The sequence below is a fragment of the Buteo buteo genome, chromosome 4, assembly GCF_964188355.1.
Source record: "Buteo buteo chromosome 4, bButBut1.hap1.1, whole genome shotgun sequence".
Classification (NCBI taxonomy): domain Eukaryota; kingdom Metazoa; phylum Chordata; class Aves; order Accipitriformes; family Accipitridae; genus Buteo; species Buteo buteo.
This window is the reverse complement of record NC_134174.1, coordinates 13,914,561-13,933,574: the sequence shown is the minus strand read 5'-3', so window position 1 is coordinate 13,933,574 and position 19,014 is coordinate 13,914,561. Positions and strand designations below refer to the sequence as shown.

The window sequence follows — 19,014 nt, the reverse complement described above, 5'->3', positions numbered from 1 at the left end:
AACCTGTGTTAGGTGGGATGGGTCTTGTCCTCCAGGTAGGTCTGAACAAGTGTCCCTTCTTCAATTAGGCTGCAGTCAGACTGTCTCTTGCCTGGTCTCCTCCCAGACGTGATGATGCTTATTTCCCAGATCTTCCTTTAATTTTGGATGGGGGCGTACAGGGGAGGGAAACATTAAGTCTGCATAAAAGTGTTGTACTTCACTTCCTATACAGTAGAAGCAGAAGATAATGGAGTAAAGCTTTTCTTCTATTCTCAAGATAAAGCAGTTAATGATTGAAAACAGAAGGGTAACTGGAATATAAAACCACTGTAGAGAAATGCCCTGTATTGAGAGGGTATGAAGTGCATACAGCTTTAGTGAATCTGGCCCTAGGCAGCAGAAGTTTTCATTAGCTGAAAGCTCTTAACCTTTCCGTAAGATAAAGAATTGTAAATAAAAGCAAAGTGGGACAGATTCTCAATTGCCTTGTACCTTGCTGTCCTACAAAGGGTGCACTTCACACCACTTTACACAGGCTTGAAAGGTCATGCAAGGACAAAGAAGAATCTGTCCCACTAGCTCACTGCTCCAAAAGAATTTGAAGTACATATAAAAGAAACTGACACTCTTCTCTTCCTCCGCCCTTTGATTTTAACAGCACTCGCAAACAAAATTACATGATGAATTTTTCACGACAACATGGGCTCAGGCATTTCTACAACAGAAGACGAAGGTCACTTAGACGATATCCATGAAGAAACGAGACATTTATTTTTTCCTCCCAACATGTGATGTGTTGCTTTCCATTCTTTAAATCTAGCACTGCGTCTGGTATCAGGACTTTTCTGCAACTGGCTTGATGAATAACTGAAAGCCTTTCTCAAGACAGAGTGTACACCACTTTTTCGCACTGTGAACTAATGAGAAGTGACTTATTTTCTCATAGGTAAATGTTTTAATGTTGATGTGTCTGTGAAAATTGTGATCTGTTGTAATATCAGTTACAGTGGCAGTATTGGAAGTAAGCAACTAATTCTGTTTAACAGGAAAAAAAGGTTAAGCACAAAGACTTTTCAGATTTTATGTTTAAAAAAACCTACATACTAAGTACAGAATTTAACATTCTTTGTCACATAAGTATTTAAGTGCACTGTATTTCAGCTCTGTGTCATTTTACATTATTAAGTTATCATTGTTTGTCCTCTTTGTATTCTCTTCTACAACATGACACATTGGCACTGTATTTACTTGTTTTGTTGTTGTAATATTTTTGCTGCTGATTTTTGGGCTATTTACCTTCTGACAAAATGTATTAAAAAAAATCGAGTACTTAATCAAGAAGATAATTGCAAAAGTAGTTGTAAAGGCGTTGATATCCTTTGGTCTTATTCTTTGATATGTCTGTTGGTTAGCATTGTTTTGTGGATAAAAAAAGAATGCTTGACATTAAACTTTTTTCTACTAAGGAGTTGTGGATGAAGCCCCAAACAGAAGTTCCCAATTCCCTGTCTAAATGTAGTCAGTTCCCTGCAACTGATTTACTTACAGTAACTGCCATTTGGTGTCTGTAGTAATGAAGTGATTTGTAAACAGTGAACGTTTCATCGTGTTCTCTTTAGTGTTTGTTTCTATTGCGGGTCATGTTTGTATCTTCTGATAAAGTTGTATCTACACCAGCAACGTTATAATGCCCCTATAGCCCTAAACTGTCTATTATCATAAATAAAATGCTTCACTTTATGGTGAACCAAGCTAAAGATCCATGCTTCAATAAAAATAATGTCAACAAAGAATTCTGACGTTAGACTTTTCAAGCCATGCGGGCCCTACATGAAATCATAAACCAAATTCTTTTACTAAATACCTAGATTCTAATACAGACATTGATGGTATTTATTAATATTTAGTACATCACACTTAACAGCACTTTGCAAATAACACAAAGCAAGAGATCTTCCCAGTCCCACCTGTGGGCATAACATGGTCATTGGAACAGGTCCTGGTGCAAGGAACAAAATGGGACCACGGACCAATACACACTCTCACTAGTCTTTATCTGCAAACCCAATGTGCAAATCGGCATTTCCAAGCTCTGAGGACTACAGCACAGCACATAAGGAACCTGGTTCAAAACAAAGTTATTAATTCTTAGAATCATAGAATCATTTAGGTTAGAAAAGACCCTTAAGATCATGAAGTCCAACTGTAAACCTAACACTGCCAAGTCTACCACTAAACCATGTCCCTATGCACCACATCTACACGTCCTTTAAATACCTCCAGGGATGGTGACTCAACCACTTCCCTGGGCAGCCTGTTCCAACGCTTGACAACTTTTGGTGGAGAATTTTTTCCTAATATCCAATCTAAAACTCCCTTGGCACAACCTGAGGCCACTTCTCATCCTATCACTTGTTTCTTGGGAAAAGAGTCCAACACCCACCTCGCTACAACCTCCTTTCAGATAGTTGCAGAGAGCGACTCCCCTCAGCCTCCTTTTCTCCAGGCTCAACAACCCCAGTCCCCACAGCCGCTCCTCATCAGAGAGAAGTACCATATACACCTGCTATGCTCTTACATCATGCGCATCTGCTTCTGGCACTATACTGGTCTGAGCCAGAATGGTGTTTGTTACACACGCATGCTCAGCCACCTAAAATATGTTTAATTTTTAAGAGGTTTTTCATCAAAGGTACCTGAGCAGTGCAGATAAAAAGGAAGTAATTCAGTGACCAGCTAGTCAAAACCTTGGCTTGATCAAAATTATGCAACAGACCTTTGACAGACCTGGAAACTTACTGCAACAGCCCAGTCTCCTGTAGCTGCAACATTGCCATACTGTTCTGGAGAACCGTCCGTGTGCTTTCAATCCTTGAAACAAGACAAAGGATCTATTCAGAGAAAGAGCAGGAAGGAAAAAAAATGAGGTTATTAAAGAATATACTGGCTTAATGTTTAGGCAAGAGATTTTGAAATATTGTAATAAAAGTTTCGCCCATTGAACAAACAAAAAAGCAAGATATAAACACTCCTATTTTTAAAGATAATTTTATTTGCCCTAATATGTCAATAGATGGGTGACATTTCAACCTAAAATGTGTGTGCAGCTAGTATGTTGCTAGGGAATTAATTTATTTTAAAGATTTTAGATACAGCAAGGCACTTAATCTGACTTCTCTTTCCAGGTAAGAGACCAGCATAATCAGAGAAGCTGCTTTTCACAATTGTATTTATTTCCTTTGAATAACGTATGTAATCATGACTACTGAGGAATCCCATGAGGCATTTCACCAAAACTCACTACAAACTGTATACAGGCTTTTCTCAAGAAAATCATCCCTGCTGGTAGATTCTCAAGTGATACTGTCATTTGCCCTTTCCAGATTCCAGGAAGCCCTTCCTTACATTTTTTCCATTTCTACAGCACACAAGGTAGCATACACATACTGCATGCTGAGTGTATGTGCTGTTTTATTTTTTCCTACCATATGACTGAAAACAATCATTCATCTGACATTAAATAGTTGTTAAAATAGCAAGGGTGACACAGCACATAATCAATGGCAATAAAACAGCGACACTGCTATAAAATGTACTAATAAGCTTATCTACTGGTATAAAACTTTGGCAGGCATAACTACAAAAATTGACATTTTTAGTATGCCTTACAGTCTTCCTCATTTCTCCTATCAGCTCACTAACCCATGTTCCAGTAGAATAAGGAGAACATAAGACAATTTAAATAAAAATACAGGAAGATGAAGCTCGGACCTGCTGGAGTTCCTGCGATAACCAAAACTTGAAGTTCTCACAATTTTGCCTAAATGTTCTTCTCTTGAGCTTGCTTCATCCAAAGGTGGCAACATAACCTGAATTGCAGGAAATGAGCAGAGCACAAGTATTTTGAAGGACCAAATTAGGCTTTGCATGAACTTGGCAATTTAGAGAGATGGGTAGAAATTAAATAACACAGCAAATACACTCAAGGACAAGACATTGTCAAAGATCAGGGTACCAGCACACAAAGTGGATAAATATCTATCTAGGCAGCAAAACTATAGGAGGAGAATCAACAGTGTAAAGCAGTTTAAAAAAATGCCATTTTGCATTGTATCAATAGAAATGTTTATGGTAAAACATGGTAAATATATATATGGCTGCCGTGCTAGTAGACAGCAGTTGTCAGCTGTTGAGCCCTTCACTTCAATAGAGATGTAAACAAGTTGGAGAGATTGCAGAGTACAGCAGCAGGAAAGAGACCCTTGGAACCATGAGCTTCCAAGTGGAGAGAGTTGGTTTGTTTAGTCTAGAAAGGAAAACATTTGGAAAGAGCCATGACAACAGCCATAAACATGCATCTATGTTTTATTTACTTGCTAACCCTTCAGGGCAAATGTCACTGGGTGGACATGCTGCCACAGGACCACCTCATCCTTTATCCATCAGCGGGGAATGGGGTTTGGTTATTATCCCAGCAGGAAACCACTGCGAGGCTCTGCAAGCCCCTCTGACGGACACAGAAAGGGCCACGCACAAGCAGCAAGGTAGAGCAGATAAACCCCACTCAGTTCGGCTCTGTAGCGAGGCTTAACTAAACGTGACTCAACACTAGAGTTAACAGGAACAAGCTAGCTGTAGAGGGGAGCTACCTTAACCCTGAGCTGGTGAGAGAGCCTCAAAGCCAAATGAGATCAGCAAAAGGACTTGCCTACCTTAAGCGTGGCCCTAAAGAGCTCTTCAAGGGCTGTTAGCAACCTGGAGCTGCTGAGACCACACTACCGCTTGCAGCACGTCTCCTGTGAAGGAGCAGAGACAGCACCCACCACCCGCAAGTGTGGATCTGCTGCTGGCAGAAAGGACCCTGAGGTATGGGGCTGCAAAAGTCGTACAGGTAGCACGTGGATGAACTGCCTAGTGTTTTCCTGTGTTACTGATGTTTTGTGACTGTTGCTTTTTCTTCCCCGTGTTCTTCTTGGGGACCGACCTGGCAGCAAGCCTAAGGACTTAGGCCCGCGCATGGCTAATTACCACAGGGCCTGACGGGGAGAGTTTGAGCCGGCACCCAGCAAGGAGGGGCCCAGTAAAAATGGTGTTCCAGGGATGGAGGAATACTGTACTGGAAGATGCTGATAAATACTGGGTTTATAGTTTGAATCTGTATTTCTTTTGAAAAAAAATAAGTTTATTAAGCTTCTTTAGGGGAAAAAAAAAAAAAAAAAGAGGATGTGGTTGTGCCTTTGAGCTCAGGGATGATCTGTGAGTGAGTGGCAAAGAAGCTGCTTCAGAGGGCTCAGTAGCTTCCCGAATTGCCTCTGGGCCGAAGGCGGGACTCGGGGAGGTACTGGGCAGTCACAGGTTTCAGGGCCGTTTCTGCGTTAGGATGCTATTGCTGATAGCAGGAGAGCTGGCCGATAGCCTCAGGTTCCTCTTTGCCGGCACGCTGACTGTGCATATACACGCCAGCCTTCTGCTGATACTGTATTGCTCCATATTGTGTGCTAGAAACAGCACGTGCAAAGCCACTCAACTGGTTTATATTCATGACTGGACACCCAACTTAGCTCATTTAAAAATCACACCCTTCTCAAGGGATGTTTTAAAGGATTTGAGTTCTGCCACTTTCAGGGAACTTCACATGGTAAAAAGGAAAATGTCCTAATGTTTGGGCCTCTCCTAGAATAATTGTGTTGTTATGAACAATAACAAAGCTTGACATGACTAATGTATCTGTATAGGATGTGGGCAGTAACTAATTAACAGGAGCACTTTGAGAACCAAGCCAACTGCCACTGAAATAAGTGGGAAAGTCCCTGTAAATCTAAACGTGTTTCACTTCAATCTGGAAATGTCCACCTCGACTTTACTAATTCAGCTGGTTTGACCTGTCCTAGGACTTGCGTAAGACTCCATGGTCAAATATATACAGGGTTTTTTTCTGCCTTGGAAAGTTGTCTCATTATTAGAAGAACTCTGAGCGTAGTTAGGGAGTGGCTGGGAGCGACCCAGTCGATGGAGCCTGCCTGACGCAGTTCGCTAACTTGGGATGTCCCATCTGGGATGTCCACGCCAATGAGACGAGCAGGAGTCTCCGCGCTCCCCAGCCCCTCAGCTACCTCCTGTGCCCATGCTCTACCAGCAGCTGTTTGAGGCAGTCGAGAACTAAACAGCCCGGCGACTGGGGCTCTGAGCAGGTGCGAGCACTGGGTCCGGCCTTTGATAGTCCGTCGCGGCTTTCCTTCTGCTGCTGGAGAGCAATGGCTCCCGCTGCTCCAACCCCTGCCAGCCAGATGAGCCCTCGAAGCTCACACTGGGCCCTCTGTCATCACACAGCTCCAGTGGTCTGTGGGCCATTAACTTATTTCCCCCAATTATCCTTCACAGGAGTTTTTTCGGTCCCGCCAATTGTCCCTATTGTTTATTCTGTGTTAACTTCCCCTCCCTTTTTTTGCTTTGACCAAAAATCCTCTTTTCATCTTGTTCCTACTGAGTTCAGCACTATATTAATCCCTGCCCTTCTCTCAGAGCTGAAGAACTGAAGCATCTTTTACCATTTTAGACAATGCTGCAAAGAAGCAATAAAAAACTACTAACCTTCCCAGTGAGTCACGCTAAAACGCACACAAGAAATTAAAACCAGCTTGTCTTTAAATACAACCATTGACACAATTAGTGTAACATAATCCGCACTGTGGATTACTCTAACATTCAAAGTGATTTATACCTTTGCGGATTTTTCTAGCAGGAAACCTGCCATTCCTGTGTTTGTTTCAGGCTTTCTCCTCTCCCTCTGCTTTGTGCAGGGTGTATAAGCAGAGGTCTGCCGGTGGTATGTTACTGCACTATATGCTTTACTGGTAATAAAGCACTTCAAAATTTCAGTCCCTCAATGGTGACAGCACTCTTTCATAAGGTAATTAAAACTGCTTTCTAACACAAGCTACAGATGCCCATGTTCAGAAAAAAAAAAGCTTTTTGGATAAATAAATAGGAATCAAAAAAGGTGTCTCCCAAACTATCTCCGTTTACCCAGTTCTGTGTAACAGCACCATTCCATGTGAAGTCTGATGTATGTGGTGTATCTAATGTATCACTCTGAAATTGTTCATCAAAATGCCTTTTTGATACAGCCTATTTTGGATAAAACTGGTTATAACAAACCTCTCATTTAAAATGCAACTTTTGAAATGTTTTGACCTTGAAATTTCTCAGTATGACAATACTGAAATTTAAAGTACTGTGTTTCAGCTTCAATTAATTTAAATTTTTTTTAAGTTACTCTTAAACTCTAACAAGGGCTAACATGTCAAGGAATCATTTTAAGGTTTTCAAAATAATACGTTCCTGCAGACACCAGTTTTACAATTCTTTTTGTGGTCTCAGTGCGTAAGAATTTCAAAATTTTTGTTTTTCTACCAGTTCTGTATACAAAACCAAATCTCTAAGAATCCGAGAAGTGGGAAAACATTTTCTGCTGGGCAAGAGACCGAGCTGTCGTCGTGTTGGAAAACATTTCCATATCACGGACCAGAAGATGAGACCTGTGAAGATATTTCACTACTAATTCCTGCGTATTCACAAGGAAATCGATACCTGCGTATCCTTTGCATCCCTAAAGAAATAAAACACAACATCCAGTCACTTGTGAGACCGACCACGCTGAGGCCCGGGCTGATGAGCGTGCTCTCAGACAGCAGAGCTGGCAAAAATACCCTCCTCATTAAAAAAGAAGGAAAATAACGGTAAGTCAGTCTCTTGAAGCGTTCAACCAACATGGAGTCCTTCAGAAATTTGTACTTTTACATTCATCCCTGTGACCGGCACACGGCTGCGTTGGCCGCCAGGTGTAGGTACTATGCTTCCGAAAGGACAGAGCGCTGACGTCTGCTTTTTCGAATTAATTTTAGACAATAAATCCTGAAGCTTCTTCACGGGAACTCTGGGACAACCCAGGCGGGGTTTATTTGAGGAACACCGCGGCGTGCCCCAGCCAAACCCAGCCAGGCCACGGCCCGTACGTCGCGCCCCTGCCAGCCAGTGCCTACCCCGCGCTCCCCAGGTGTGATTTTTACACTTAAATTAGAAATCAGTCGTATTTATACTATAATTACAGGTTCCGTCTGTGTGTCTACCCGAACGGGAGGGCGGGGGGGTGACACGCCGGCTGCACCCCGGCCGGGGGGGGGGGAGCGGCCGCGAGGGCGCCGCCGGGCGGGGGCGCGCACCGGCCCCGCGCACACGCGCGCGGCAGGGGCGGCCCCGCGGCATTCTGGGGCTTGTAGGCGGCGGCGGGGGCGCGCCCGGCGGGGGCTGCGGGGAGGGGGGGGGGAACTACGAGTCCCAGCCGCGCCCGCGCTCGCCCGCGGCCGGCGGGGGGAGGAGGCGGGGGCCGGCGGCCCGCCGCCCGCTCACCTTGGGCGCGGAGGGGAGGCGCTGGGGCTGGAAGGAGGCAGCGCCGGGAGGCGAGCGGAGCGCGGCCGGGCTGGCGGAGGTGAGCGCGGCGGGCGGAGGGGTCCCTCCTGAGGGGGCGTCTCCTGAGGGGGCGGGCCTCGCCGTGAGGGGCGCCGGGTCGGGGTCGTGCTCTCCCGCTGCCCTGCGGCTCCGGCTCGGTCGCCCCGGGCCGGGGGCTGGCCTGGGGGTCGGGTCGGGGTCTCGGAGGGCGCTCCCGCTTCACGCCGTGCCTTCCCCGCTCCCTCCTTCGCCGGCCCTTGCCTCCGCGCCCCGCGCCCTCCCCGCCGGCCCCCGGCGGAGCTGCCGGAGGGAGCTCCGTGGGCGACGGGAGCGGTTTAAAAGGCACTTGTCCTGAGGGCGGTGCCGGCCTCGGCGGCTTTCCGAGGCAGCCGGGCTGGTCCGCGCCTCCTCTTAACGCGCTCTTAAAGCCAGGGGCTGCCCGGGCAGCAGGCAGCTCCCACGCTGTAGTAACCGTGAGGTACACGCAGAGCACCTGGGGTGACTCGCGAGGCGGGGGAAGAAAAGGGGGGGGAAAAAAAAAAAAAGAAAGGGGAAACTAGAGGAAGGTCGAGAGATCAGTCATTTCCTCGTCTAGTGACTGCAACCCCTCTGACGTTAAGCTGCGGGCCGTCAGTTTAGGCCAGAGGGACTGCCCAAGAAGTCCTGTAATAACGAGAAATAACTGCTTTGCGCCTTGTTACTAGCTTCAACCCAAAGATCTTCAAAACCTTTCCAAAACCGTGACTGAACTATTTCCACGCACATGCATCACCCACCTCACCCCGCCCCCTTTTCTGGCAAAGAATAAGGTTGTGGCTTTCCCCGCGTCAGTATTTTTCAGCTTCTGGTCTGCGAACAGTGGGAACGTTTTGAACTCCTGAGAAGGGATCAGCGAAAGCAACCAGGAAAAGCCAGCCAGAAAAGTAAGTAGGCTTAAATTTGCAGTGCTGGTGCTCATACTGCTATTGCAAAACTTTTAATTGTCTGAACATTGAAATGTGGTTTAAAGCTGTTTTCAGGATGCTTCGGAATTTCAGATAACCCAAATGGCTGTTGCAGCAGGCATTTAGAGATAGCCTAGTAGTAAGAAACAGGAAAAAAAAAAATTAAAAGTGCTGCCGTTATTTCTGCTGATGATTCAGCAGAACGTACATTCATAATTCTCCATATCTATCACAATAACACAGTTGCACAGCATTGGTGTGGATGGGGATGACTGACAGTCTTAACAAGGGTCTGGCCACTAGAACTTTTTTGGATGAAGTTTTCACAGAGGAAGACTAAAATTTTCAGACAGGCTTTTAAAAGGTCTTCTACTGAATGTGCAATAGAATGTATTCTGGGTTAACAGGTGTCTTGATTTATATTACAGAATTTTCATAAGTAAGATGCTGCTTTACTAGCTGCTATAGAAATGGAAAAACTAAGGTTAATTAACTGTACAGTTTCAGAAGCAAGCACGTGTAGGTGACTTGCACTGAATTAACTCTGTGGGGATCAACTCTCGCGTTGGCCTTCCTCAAGTGGTAGTAATCGCACTTTGAAATACTTTTTGTTTGTGGCAATTCCAGGCCTTCTTGGGACACATGATAAGTGTTCCAGTTCTGCATTTAGCAGTATTCCTGAGCTGAAGTATTTTATTGTCTTGCAATGTACTGTGAAACATCTCTGAAATGGAATGGGGAAAGGGCATAGGGAGAGAATGGAGTTTCACCCGTGCAAAGCTGCTTCTTGTAGCTGATAAAGCATGTTCATTTGAGATAGCATTTACCCCCTTGTATAGACTTGAGGGCCTTAAGTTCAGCAGTCTCCTGCTAAAAGCTTCACTATGCTTAAAGGTATATTTGTGGGGGGACCTGGGGCAATATTGGGTTATAAGCAGAATCACATTTCAGTGAAGGGAAGCTCTAATTTCAATAAGAAAAAAACCTGCTGCTACCTTCAGGCTTGGGTTCTGATCGCTAAACCGTATTTCCTCTGCCTAAGTAATCTGTCCAGAGCTGATGTGGTTTTTTGATTGTAATGTACAAATTCTGTGTAGGTTAACAGTTTGCTTAAAGGCTGACACGGTTAAAAGAAGTAAAGATGGCTGAGCATGATCCTGGGGGAAAGGGCCTAGGAAATAGCAGTCTTTAGCCTCTGCCACAAACTGAGCCCAGTTTTTTGAGCTGAGTGCTTACTGAAGTGCTCTGTTGGGTTCAGCCATCACATCTTAAGACTTGGGGCACTAAACAGCCATCAAGTATTGCCTTTTGTTTGGAGTTTCTAGTCTATTACTGTGATTCAAATCATATCTTTAGCACACAGTTCTTCATAGGTATAGTAGCCTGTCCCCAAGGATGCAATGTTTTTAGAACTTAAATATTCCAAAACCACATGGGAAGTTGGTTATTATTTAACGTGACACTAAAATCATGCAGTACTGAGGCACAGATCTAGCACGTGGCTGCAATTCCGTTGTTCTTTTGCTAATAACTTGAGAAAGAAGAACCAAACATGTTTATCTGCTTTGATTATTATTATAGTATAGACAGACTGTTATTGTCTTAAACTACTGTTTATTTGGACTGTAGCTGTAGCTTCTAAATGTGACCAAAACTTTTGTGCAGCCCATGGATTGCCTAGAGAAGCACAGAGTCCTTTGAACTCTTCTGCCTCTCTTAGTTCACTAAAGTCAACCTTGTTAAGGAGCTACAAAGGATTTTTGTGACTCTGGAGCCTGCTGCTTTTTTTATGTCTTGAGGAAGTTTTCCCCTGGAGAAGACAAGCCTCCACTCTACATTTTGGTGAATTTTTTTTGTTCCATGTTTTCTCTGCATTAGCCCTTCCCTATGCGGACTCTCCTAGCCACACTGGTTTACTCAGCTTTAACTTTGATATGCCAGATGTTACCTAGCTAGAGGTCAGTGTGGTAGTAGCAGCTACAAATAATGTAAACTTGACAGGATTGGGCTGCAACCAGAAATTACTAGGCCTAAGCTATGCCTGATTTAATAGGCAGCTATTAGGGCTTAATACATCATTGTCCCCTACGTCCCAGTTTAAATGCACAGTGACTGAAGCATTTACATTATTGTAACTTTCCTAGCAACTTCTTAAAGGTATCCAGACAGTTTCTGAAATTGTTGTCCTACATGGTAGCGTCAGACCTTTAGCCAAATAATGGAAGGATAGTGGATCTCAAAGAATAATGAAATGTATCTGTGCATGTACATTAGATGTCAGTTTGACGATTAAATCAGAGTATCCGAAATTCCTGGGAAGAGCTTGTGTTACTTCAGCCGTCCATTCTTCCTGTGCTAACATTAGCACACAGGGAGAAAGCCAAAAAGTCTTTCATTCTTGTCTACTAATTATGCCATCTTCTCTCCAACACTGAAACAGTTTGCTTTAATTCACAACTCAAGGTTCGGTAGCTTTTGTGGGTTCCCTCATTTCTTAATAGTAGTCACTTTTTTTCTGAATAGCTTTACACAAGGGTCTTTTGGCATCTCATGTATTTCCCCATGATCCAGCGTATACTTCCTTCTGAATCTGATGAACTGCTGACTGCTATTTTTTCTTCTATTTCATTGCTGATATGTTTTTTTTCTGTAAGAACTGGTTTTCTAAAGCATGTGTTTTTCTGTCTGATTGTTTGGTAGCTCTATAACTTTCAGCACAAGATGACCATGCTGAAGCTAAAATTCTCAAGATCAAATTAGCCTATTGACTTCCCAGTTAAGTTTAATGAATTAAACACCTTCCTTATCCTGATATGTTTCCTTCCCTAGATCTGTTAGCAAGCAGAATGTTGTCCTGCTAGATAGTATCTCTTGGTAGTCCTTCTTGATAGTATTTCTTAATATGGCTACGAGAGCTGCCATTGCTATTATTTTATAGCTAGTTATCTGTAGCTTTTTGCTCTTCAGAAGTATAAGCAGCAGCAAAGTCCAGGTCTTGTAGTTATTTTCCACGTGCCCAGGTAATCAGAAAGCTATAGACAATGTCAAGTACTTCCATGGGTATGAAGATACGGCTGCAAGTTTGTGCAGACAGCTGAATGGGTTTTGCAAGTCAGTTGCATTGATAAGATTTAGATTTTATTAATGATCATAAGAGTACATATGTGAATAACTGGCCTATGTGGGAACTTGGACTACTGTTCTCAAAGACTTTCATTAACTATTTCTTTTGGTTTGTGCAGTAGCAAGCTGGGAAGGCCTTCCATGTGATAAACAATAGTGTAATTGCCTTCTTGGGAGTTTTTTGACAATGAACCTGTGTTTTCACTGCCTGGGTAGAGTCTCTCTCCAGCCTTCACTGAAGAATTCTTACCAGTTTTGCACAGGCAGTGGTGGATCAAGTTTTGCTGCTCTGCTTTGACTGTTGCCTACCATTTTGTATGTCGAATTTTGTTTGTGTTCTTGTGTTGTAGTGGGTTGTTTTGGGTTGGGTTTTTTCTTTTTTTTTTTTTTTAGCTAATTAATAGATTTTAATCTATTAATTGAAAACCTGAGATTCTGACACTTAGACTGGACTAGAGCTAAGGTCAAATTGTTCATTTTCATTTATTTTATGGAAATCGGGTTCTGAGGCAGGGCTGGGACTTTAGAGAACTTCTGAGAAAACCTCTCTTAACTAAAGCATGGGCAGAATTTTCCAATCCAAATCTAAGATCGCAGTGTCTGTCGTTCAAAACATCCTTGTTGGAGTTGAGTCTAGTAGTGCCAGATCAAATTAAGGATTGAGCTGATCAGGCATTACAAAAATTCAATTTTTGGCACCTGTTTTTCATGGAGCAGAATTCAAAATTCCATATACCATCCAGGAGAAAACTTAGATTGCTACTCAGAGGTGCCCACAGGGAACTGCCTGTTCCTGTTTTCACAGAGCTCTGCTAAGCTCAGGCATGTCTGAAGAGGCATGTTAGGAACAAAACCACAGATCTTTCATAGATACAGGTGTCCGTAATATCTTCTCTAAATAATGAAGTTTTGCCGCTGCTGTCATAACTTTATGGCATAACATGGTTAAAGTCCTTTCCTAGAGAAAGCTAGACCTGAGTTCAGTTACCACTTCAGCATGTTGGGATTTAACCTGCATGTTCTGCTTTGCTAGGATAGTGCCATAGCTACACAGCTTTGACATAACATTGTTTTTTAAGCCCTCCGTATTTCTTTCAGGTTTACTATTTCTTTATCTTCTGTTTCTGGTCCGTTTTATTGTTCAATTTTGCACTATAAAACTTGTTTTCTTGTTTTCAGTTCTGTATTATGTGTTTCTGGTTTTATTTCTTTGCCAGTTTCATGTTTAAAATCAATGCTTATGATCTTTTTTCACTGTGGCATTGCAATGCTATAGATGGTGCTGTATTTTTGTCCATATAGCTGAACAAGTGACCAGAGTCTTTAACTTACAGATGTAGCGAGTCTGATTTTCTTTTTCCCTACTTTCTGGTGACATTTCTTTCTTTTGCATATGTGTTTCTGAGGAAGGAAGGTTCTTGCAAGAAGTAGTCACCAGAAAATTACTCAATGAACCTTTCTTCATTTCATTTGATGATCCTCAGCCCAGACACCCTTGTTGCTCTTCCAGTTCCTTTGTTACGGGACCTGTTTTAGTGTTAGCTGTTGCAGAAATCCGTTCATGCTGGATTGTTCTGCCACACACACTTGAAGAGTCAATTGGCAAACTCTTTGCCCCTACAAACCTGTTTGAACTAAACTCTGTGACTGACATCTTTACAAATCTGGTATAGATGATGTTTTGGTAGGTGGATTCTTAGCTTTACTGTATGCATGGATGATGAACACCACTGCTCTCTTGGAGCTCTTCGCAGACCTTATATATCTTCAGTTCTACCTAATAAATGCCATTGATTTATGAAGACCTGACCAACACATCTGAAAGTCCTGTGCTTCTATAGCCTAGTAAAATTAAAGCATAACTGCAAGGACATGAGCCTGGTAGGGTTTTTTTTATCATTCCTGTACTCTGTAGCATAGAACCTTCAACATATGAACATGTTCAGCACCAACCGGTAACTAGGGTCTGTCCAAAGTAAATTCTGTATATTGTCCATCTTATTTGATTGCTCTGTTTGGGATTGTGGAGTCATTTCTCTAGCTGTATGAAGGTTAAGCTTTTTACTTGTGTAGTTAAGAACAGACACAAGGCTTTCTCACATTAAGATGTGAGCTCTGTCATCAGCCACAGAAGAAACGTGAAGCCATAAGGTGAGTCTGCAAATAAAGCAGAGGTTTGCTGTGAAATACTTCTCAGAGAAACTTCTTTACATGTTCATTTTGCTTACTATGAATTTTAAATATTTCAAGGAAAAGCAACACTGGCCTGTGTTTGCTGCGCACTCATGGCCTTTATATGTAACCTCGGCGTCAGGATGTTGAGGAGAGTCATTCCCACTGGCTGGTAATCACCTTCAGAACATGAAGCAACACCCTTAAGTACATAGGAGACAGGAAAACGCTATCGCTTGGATAATATAATCTTAACCAAGCAGCAGTTGCATAAATGGGGACGGGATCTGTCACAAGTCAAGTCCTACTCACTGCTCATGTAGGATTTGGTTTGCTACCTAGTGCACAAAAGATTTACACAGAAAACCTGTTATAAAATAGCTACCAAGAATGAAATGTTTCTTCCAAATGCAGATCCTAACATGGATAGGAAAGTTGAACTTATTTGTCAAAACTAGCAGCAAGAGAGTTGCAGCTTAGATAAATAGTTATCGTTACTACTTTCCCAGAGGTGTCTGCCCTGTGCTGTGTTGTCAGAAGCAACAGTTCTTCAGGAATTTCTTCAGGCATGACAATGGCTGTAGCCTGTACTGCAGAGGGGCAAATCCTTTCAGAAAGTGTTAGGAAGAGAGCCTCATAGAGGATCACTGGAGACATTCCAAACCTTGTATTAGTTAAGTAAAGTAGTTACTTCGTGCCTTGTTTTCAGCAGTGAAACTGGAATATAAATTTATAATCCATCCTAAACTCCCTCTTCTTCCCTCTCCCCACCCCAGTCATTTCTTCCTGTGACCACACTGTGTTTTACTATCTATCCTTCAGCTTCCTCTGTGACTTGAGAGGTTTGCACTGTAAACATGATGACTAAAAGTATTCTGGTTATAAATAACAACCTTCTGCTTTTTTTTGTTTTGTTTATTTTTAGCTTGATGCAGCGCTTGAGAGGCTAGTGGTGTGTGTAAACAGGCTTGATGAAGCAGCTACAGAGGGAAAGGACTTTTGGTGGCTTCTCTGCTGAAGGAAGCATATCATGTAACTTCTCCCTTCTGCACAGACACTTGTTTGATGTCTGCTTGTTCCGCTTTGCCAGAAAAGATGAACCAGCTGCTGGAGGTTATTGGTGCACTGAGGTCACATGAAGTATAGAAATTATTCTGAGTTAGCTTGGTGTGTATGCATGATCTTGGTTTATGTTCTCTCCTCTGATCATCAACTGGAGCTTTATGATGAAGTCAGCTCCAACAAAGTTTTTGGCAGTGGATTGCCTCTGGAAAAGTGAAGCTAGCAAATGATTACCTGTCTCTGAGGGGATGTACATGGTTATCAGTTGGCTTAAGCATGACAAAGAGGTCATCAGCCGTGGTACCATTTTGGCTTAAGCATGACAAAGAGGTCATCAGCCGTGGTACCATACTGATTAACTTATCTGATTCCACTATCACTTGCTACTGCTTTTGGATTTCAGAAGGGGTGAGGATGGCAGATTCAGACCCAAGGTCACTGAAGCCACAAAAAGCAGGAATAAGAATGATCGTATTTCCATGGGTTCTCATGGCCATCAATGTGTTTGCACTGGAAACAGAAGCCATCTCTTATCTATATCTGAGAGGGGAAGAGACCAGTGTTCTGCTGCTCAAAGTGCTCCAGGTGTTTGTCTTACGTGGAATTGATTACACAGCTCAATCATCATAACAGGCTCCCAAAACATTCTCTTGTTGAAAACAAACATAAGATTGCTGGTTGATAAGAGATACCACTAAGATACTAGCGAATTCATTAGTCCATGGAGTAAATCTTTAGAGGCTAAAGTATTTTTTGGCAAGGCACGTGAAATATAAAATACCCCTTATCGGTTACATAATCTTTAGGTCTAATTTGTTACTGTTTTCTGAGACAAGGATCTCTGTGCCTCACATGTTGTTGTAATGCTCTTTTCAGTGGATAAGATCAGTTTATTAGAGGAAAATACATCATACTGAATCCAACAGCCTGAGGAAGGTGAGGCTGCTGCTGCTGCTCTATGTCCCCAGGTCCAACCAGTATCAAGGCTGAAGATATATTCCCAGCAGGCACATGCACACAGAACATGTATATACACAATATATTCACATATATACATGGCAAGTTGCACAGATTAGGCAGGCAACACTGACAGCCTCATTCTCCTCCCCTCTCTGGCTAGGCAGGATGGAGGTCCAATAGTAAGAATATATATACATATATAGAGATATACACACACACATACACACACATATGTATGTACAAGGTGGATCCCTCCAGCAACTGGGCTCAGATACTCAGTCTGCCCAGTAGCTAGCTCCTGCATCCCAGTCTCCCCAGTTGCTGTCAGCTGGGCTTATGCACCCTCAAGGCCGTAGCCCCACTCCAGTTGCTGGTACAGACCATCACATGCGCACACACGTGGCTGGCCAGGACTTCCCAGGTCCCAATAGCTGCCCCCCACTGCCATGCTCTTACTCTTAGAGATAGGCATATGCTCTCACACCTAGAGCTGGCAGGGTCTCCCATGGACCCATAGCTGACTCTCCCGTGCTGCTCTGGACTAGTGGAGATGAACCTTCGATGGGCTGATGGCTCCTGTGATGGACCTGGGAGTAGCCCAGCAGGGTATTATCCAGCCTCTCTGTCCTGCCATTGTCCCTCTGAGTAACTGTGGGTGTGTGGAAGAGCTTTTATCACACAATCCAACACAGTTTCTTTAACCATCTCACCTTTCTATGTGGAGTAGAGTGGAAATTTTGCCTATCTAAGAGCTACATAGGAATTCAAGGTCCTGATTTTTATTTTTATTTTTTTCCCAAAGGTTCACTCCTGGAGTGCACTTCTTAGCTTAGGACATACACAAGGAAAACTGTTTGCTTCACAAGTTACTTCTAAATTTGTGAAGCTTTACATGAAGGCCACAAGTCTAAACAATCTATTCATTAGTGGATTTAGTGGGAGTAGTGGAGGAGGACTGAGGATGATAAGCACAGTACAAGAAAACTAGGAGAATGCATTCTTTATGACCCCACCCAGTCATTTTACACCTTTGTACTTGTTTTAAAAAAAAACTTCTGTTCCGGCTTGGTGTAATTTTATACGTATCACTCAGGGTGATAAGTGGAAGGGCATAGGGCACCTGGGAGTGAGGCCAGAGAGGAAAGAAAGAAATGAGAGAACATGTGGTTCCTAAAATTGCCTCAATTTTTGTGTCTAGCCTCTTCAGACAGTAGGAACTGACCTTGCAATAACTCTGCTTTTCAGTGTGCATTTGGGAGAATGTATTTTACAGAGAGTGGCAGTTTTTCTACCAGCCCTTTGGCTGATGACAGTCACCTGTATTTGTAAGCTTAAAGATACAAAATACTTCATAGACTTTGCTGTTCATGATCTAACTTGGAATTCCCCAGCACATATGTGTTTTTCTACTGTAACACTGTACTAATACTGTCTACCTGTGCTTTTCCACTATTTAAGCCAACTCTGTGCTTAGCTACCAGAAGAAAGGTTTTCTGCTCTTTTAAAACAGGCAAGTCAACAGATCTGCCACTGACTCCCCACTGTTGCATTAGGTAGTTCAGATACATGCAGGTTAGATACACAAGGTTAGGGACAAAAGTGCCCCATTTTGTAATTATAAGCCTCTTAAAGCTGCAACAGTCACACAGCATGCTATTCTTCATGTCTCCAACTTCTTTTTTTCTTTTTTTTCTTTTTTTTTCCCCCCTCCCCATAGTCATATTTTGAATCTAAGGAACAGCAGCCAAATCGTGGTCCTTATAAATTTTATGGCTGCATTCTAATTCATGTGGACTGGATCAAAATTTATTGTCCTTTACAAGAATCAGTGTAGATGGCTTGACAGCCCTCCTTTATCGTCTAATATTGGGAAGAGGAAGTACTTAATTATTAGAGATAGTGTTATAAATTGATGTTTGCTTCACTTTTTTTAACACCTTCAATTTGATAATAGCAGTAAAGACATAAGACAGGCCTTTATCAGTCAGATAAAGAATCACCAACTCTTAAGCCTTTTGCATACAGCTTTTAACTACTTCAGCTCAACTCTTATCTGGCTGATAAGATTAATGGCAGTGTTTCTTATAGCTTTTTAATTTTATGCTTGCCATGAAGTTCAAAGGTTGTCCAACAGCAGTATTCCACTAGTAATTAAGACTCAGATGCCCAGAAATTGCCTTTCTCTTCCTTTGTATAAAGGTCTGGGAGTTTTCGGAAAGCATAGCAGTAACCTTTGTCTTAATGAAAATGACAGTACCTGCTTTTGCTCTTCCTTGAGCATGCTGGGAGTGAAGGGCAAGGCTGAATTTCCAAGCTTTGGGTA

General features: G+C 42.9%; 2 protein-coding genes across 2 annotated transcripts in view; both read left to right on the top strand.

Moving 5' to 3' along the window:
- Positions 1–1,767, top strand: part of RELN (reelin) — a 305,272-nt gene extending 303,505 nt beyond the window's left edge. Inside the window, exon 64 of the mRNA XM_075024802.1 lies at positions 641–1,767. Within this exon, the coding sequence (XP_074880903.1) occupies positions 641–737 (97 nt within the window). The 3' untranslated portion in view covers positions 738–1,767. The remainder of the gene's footprint in view (positions 1–640) is intronic.
- Positions 1,768–8,361: 6,594 nt separating this feature from the next.
- The window catches only part of SLC26A5 (solute carrier family 26 member 5), a 38,504-nt gene continuing 27,851 nt past the window's right edge, over positions 8,362–19,014 (top strand). The window contains exons 1-2 of the mRNA XM_075024801.1: positions 8,362–8,470; positions 9,262–9,353. The gene's annotated coding sequence lies outside the window, so the exon portion shown is untranslated. The remainder of the gene's footprint in view (positions 8,471–9,261; positions 9,354–19,014) is intronic.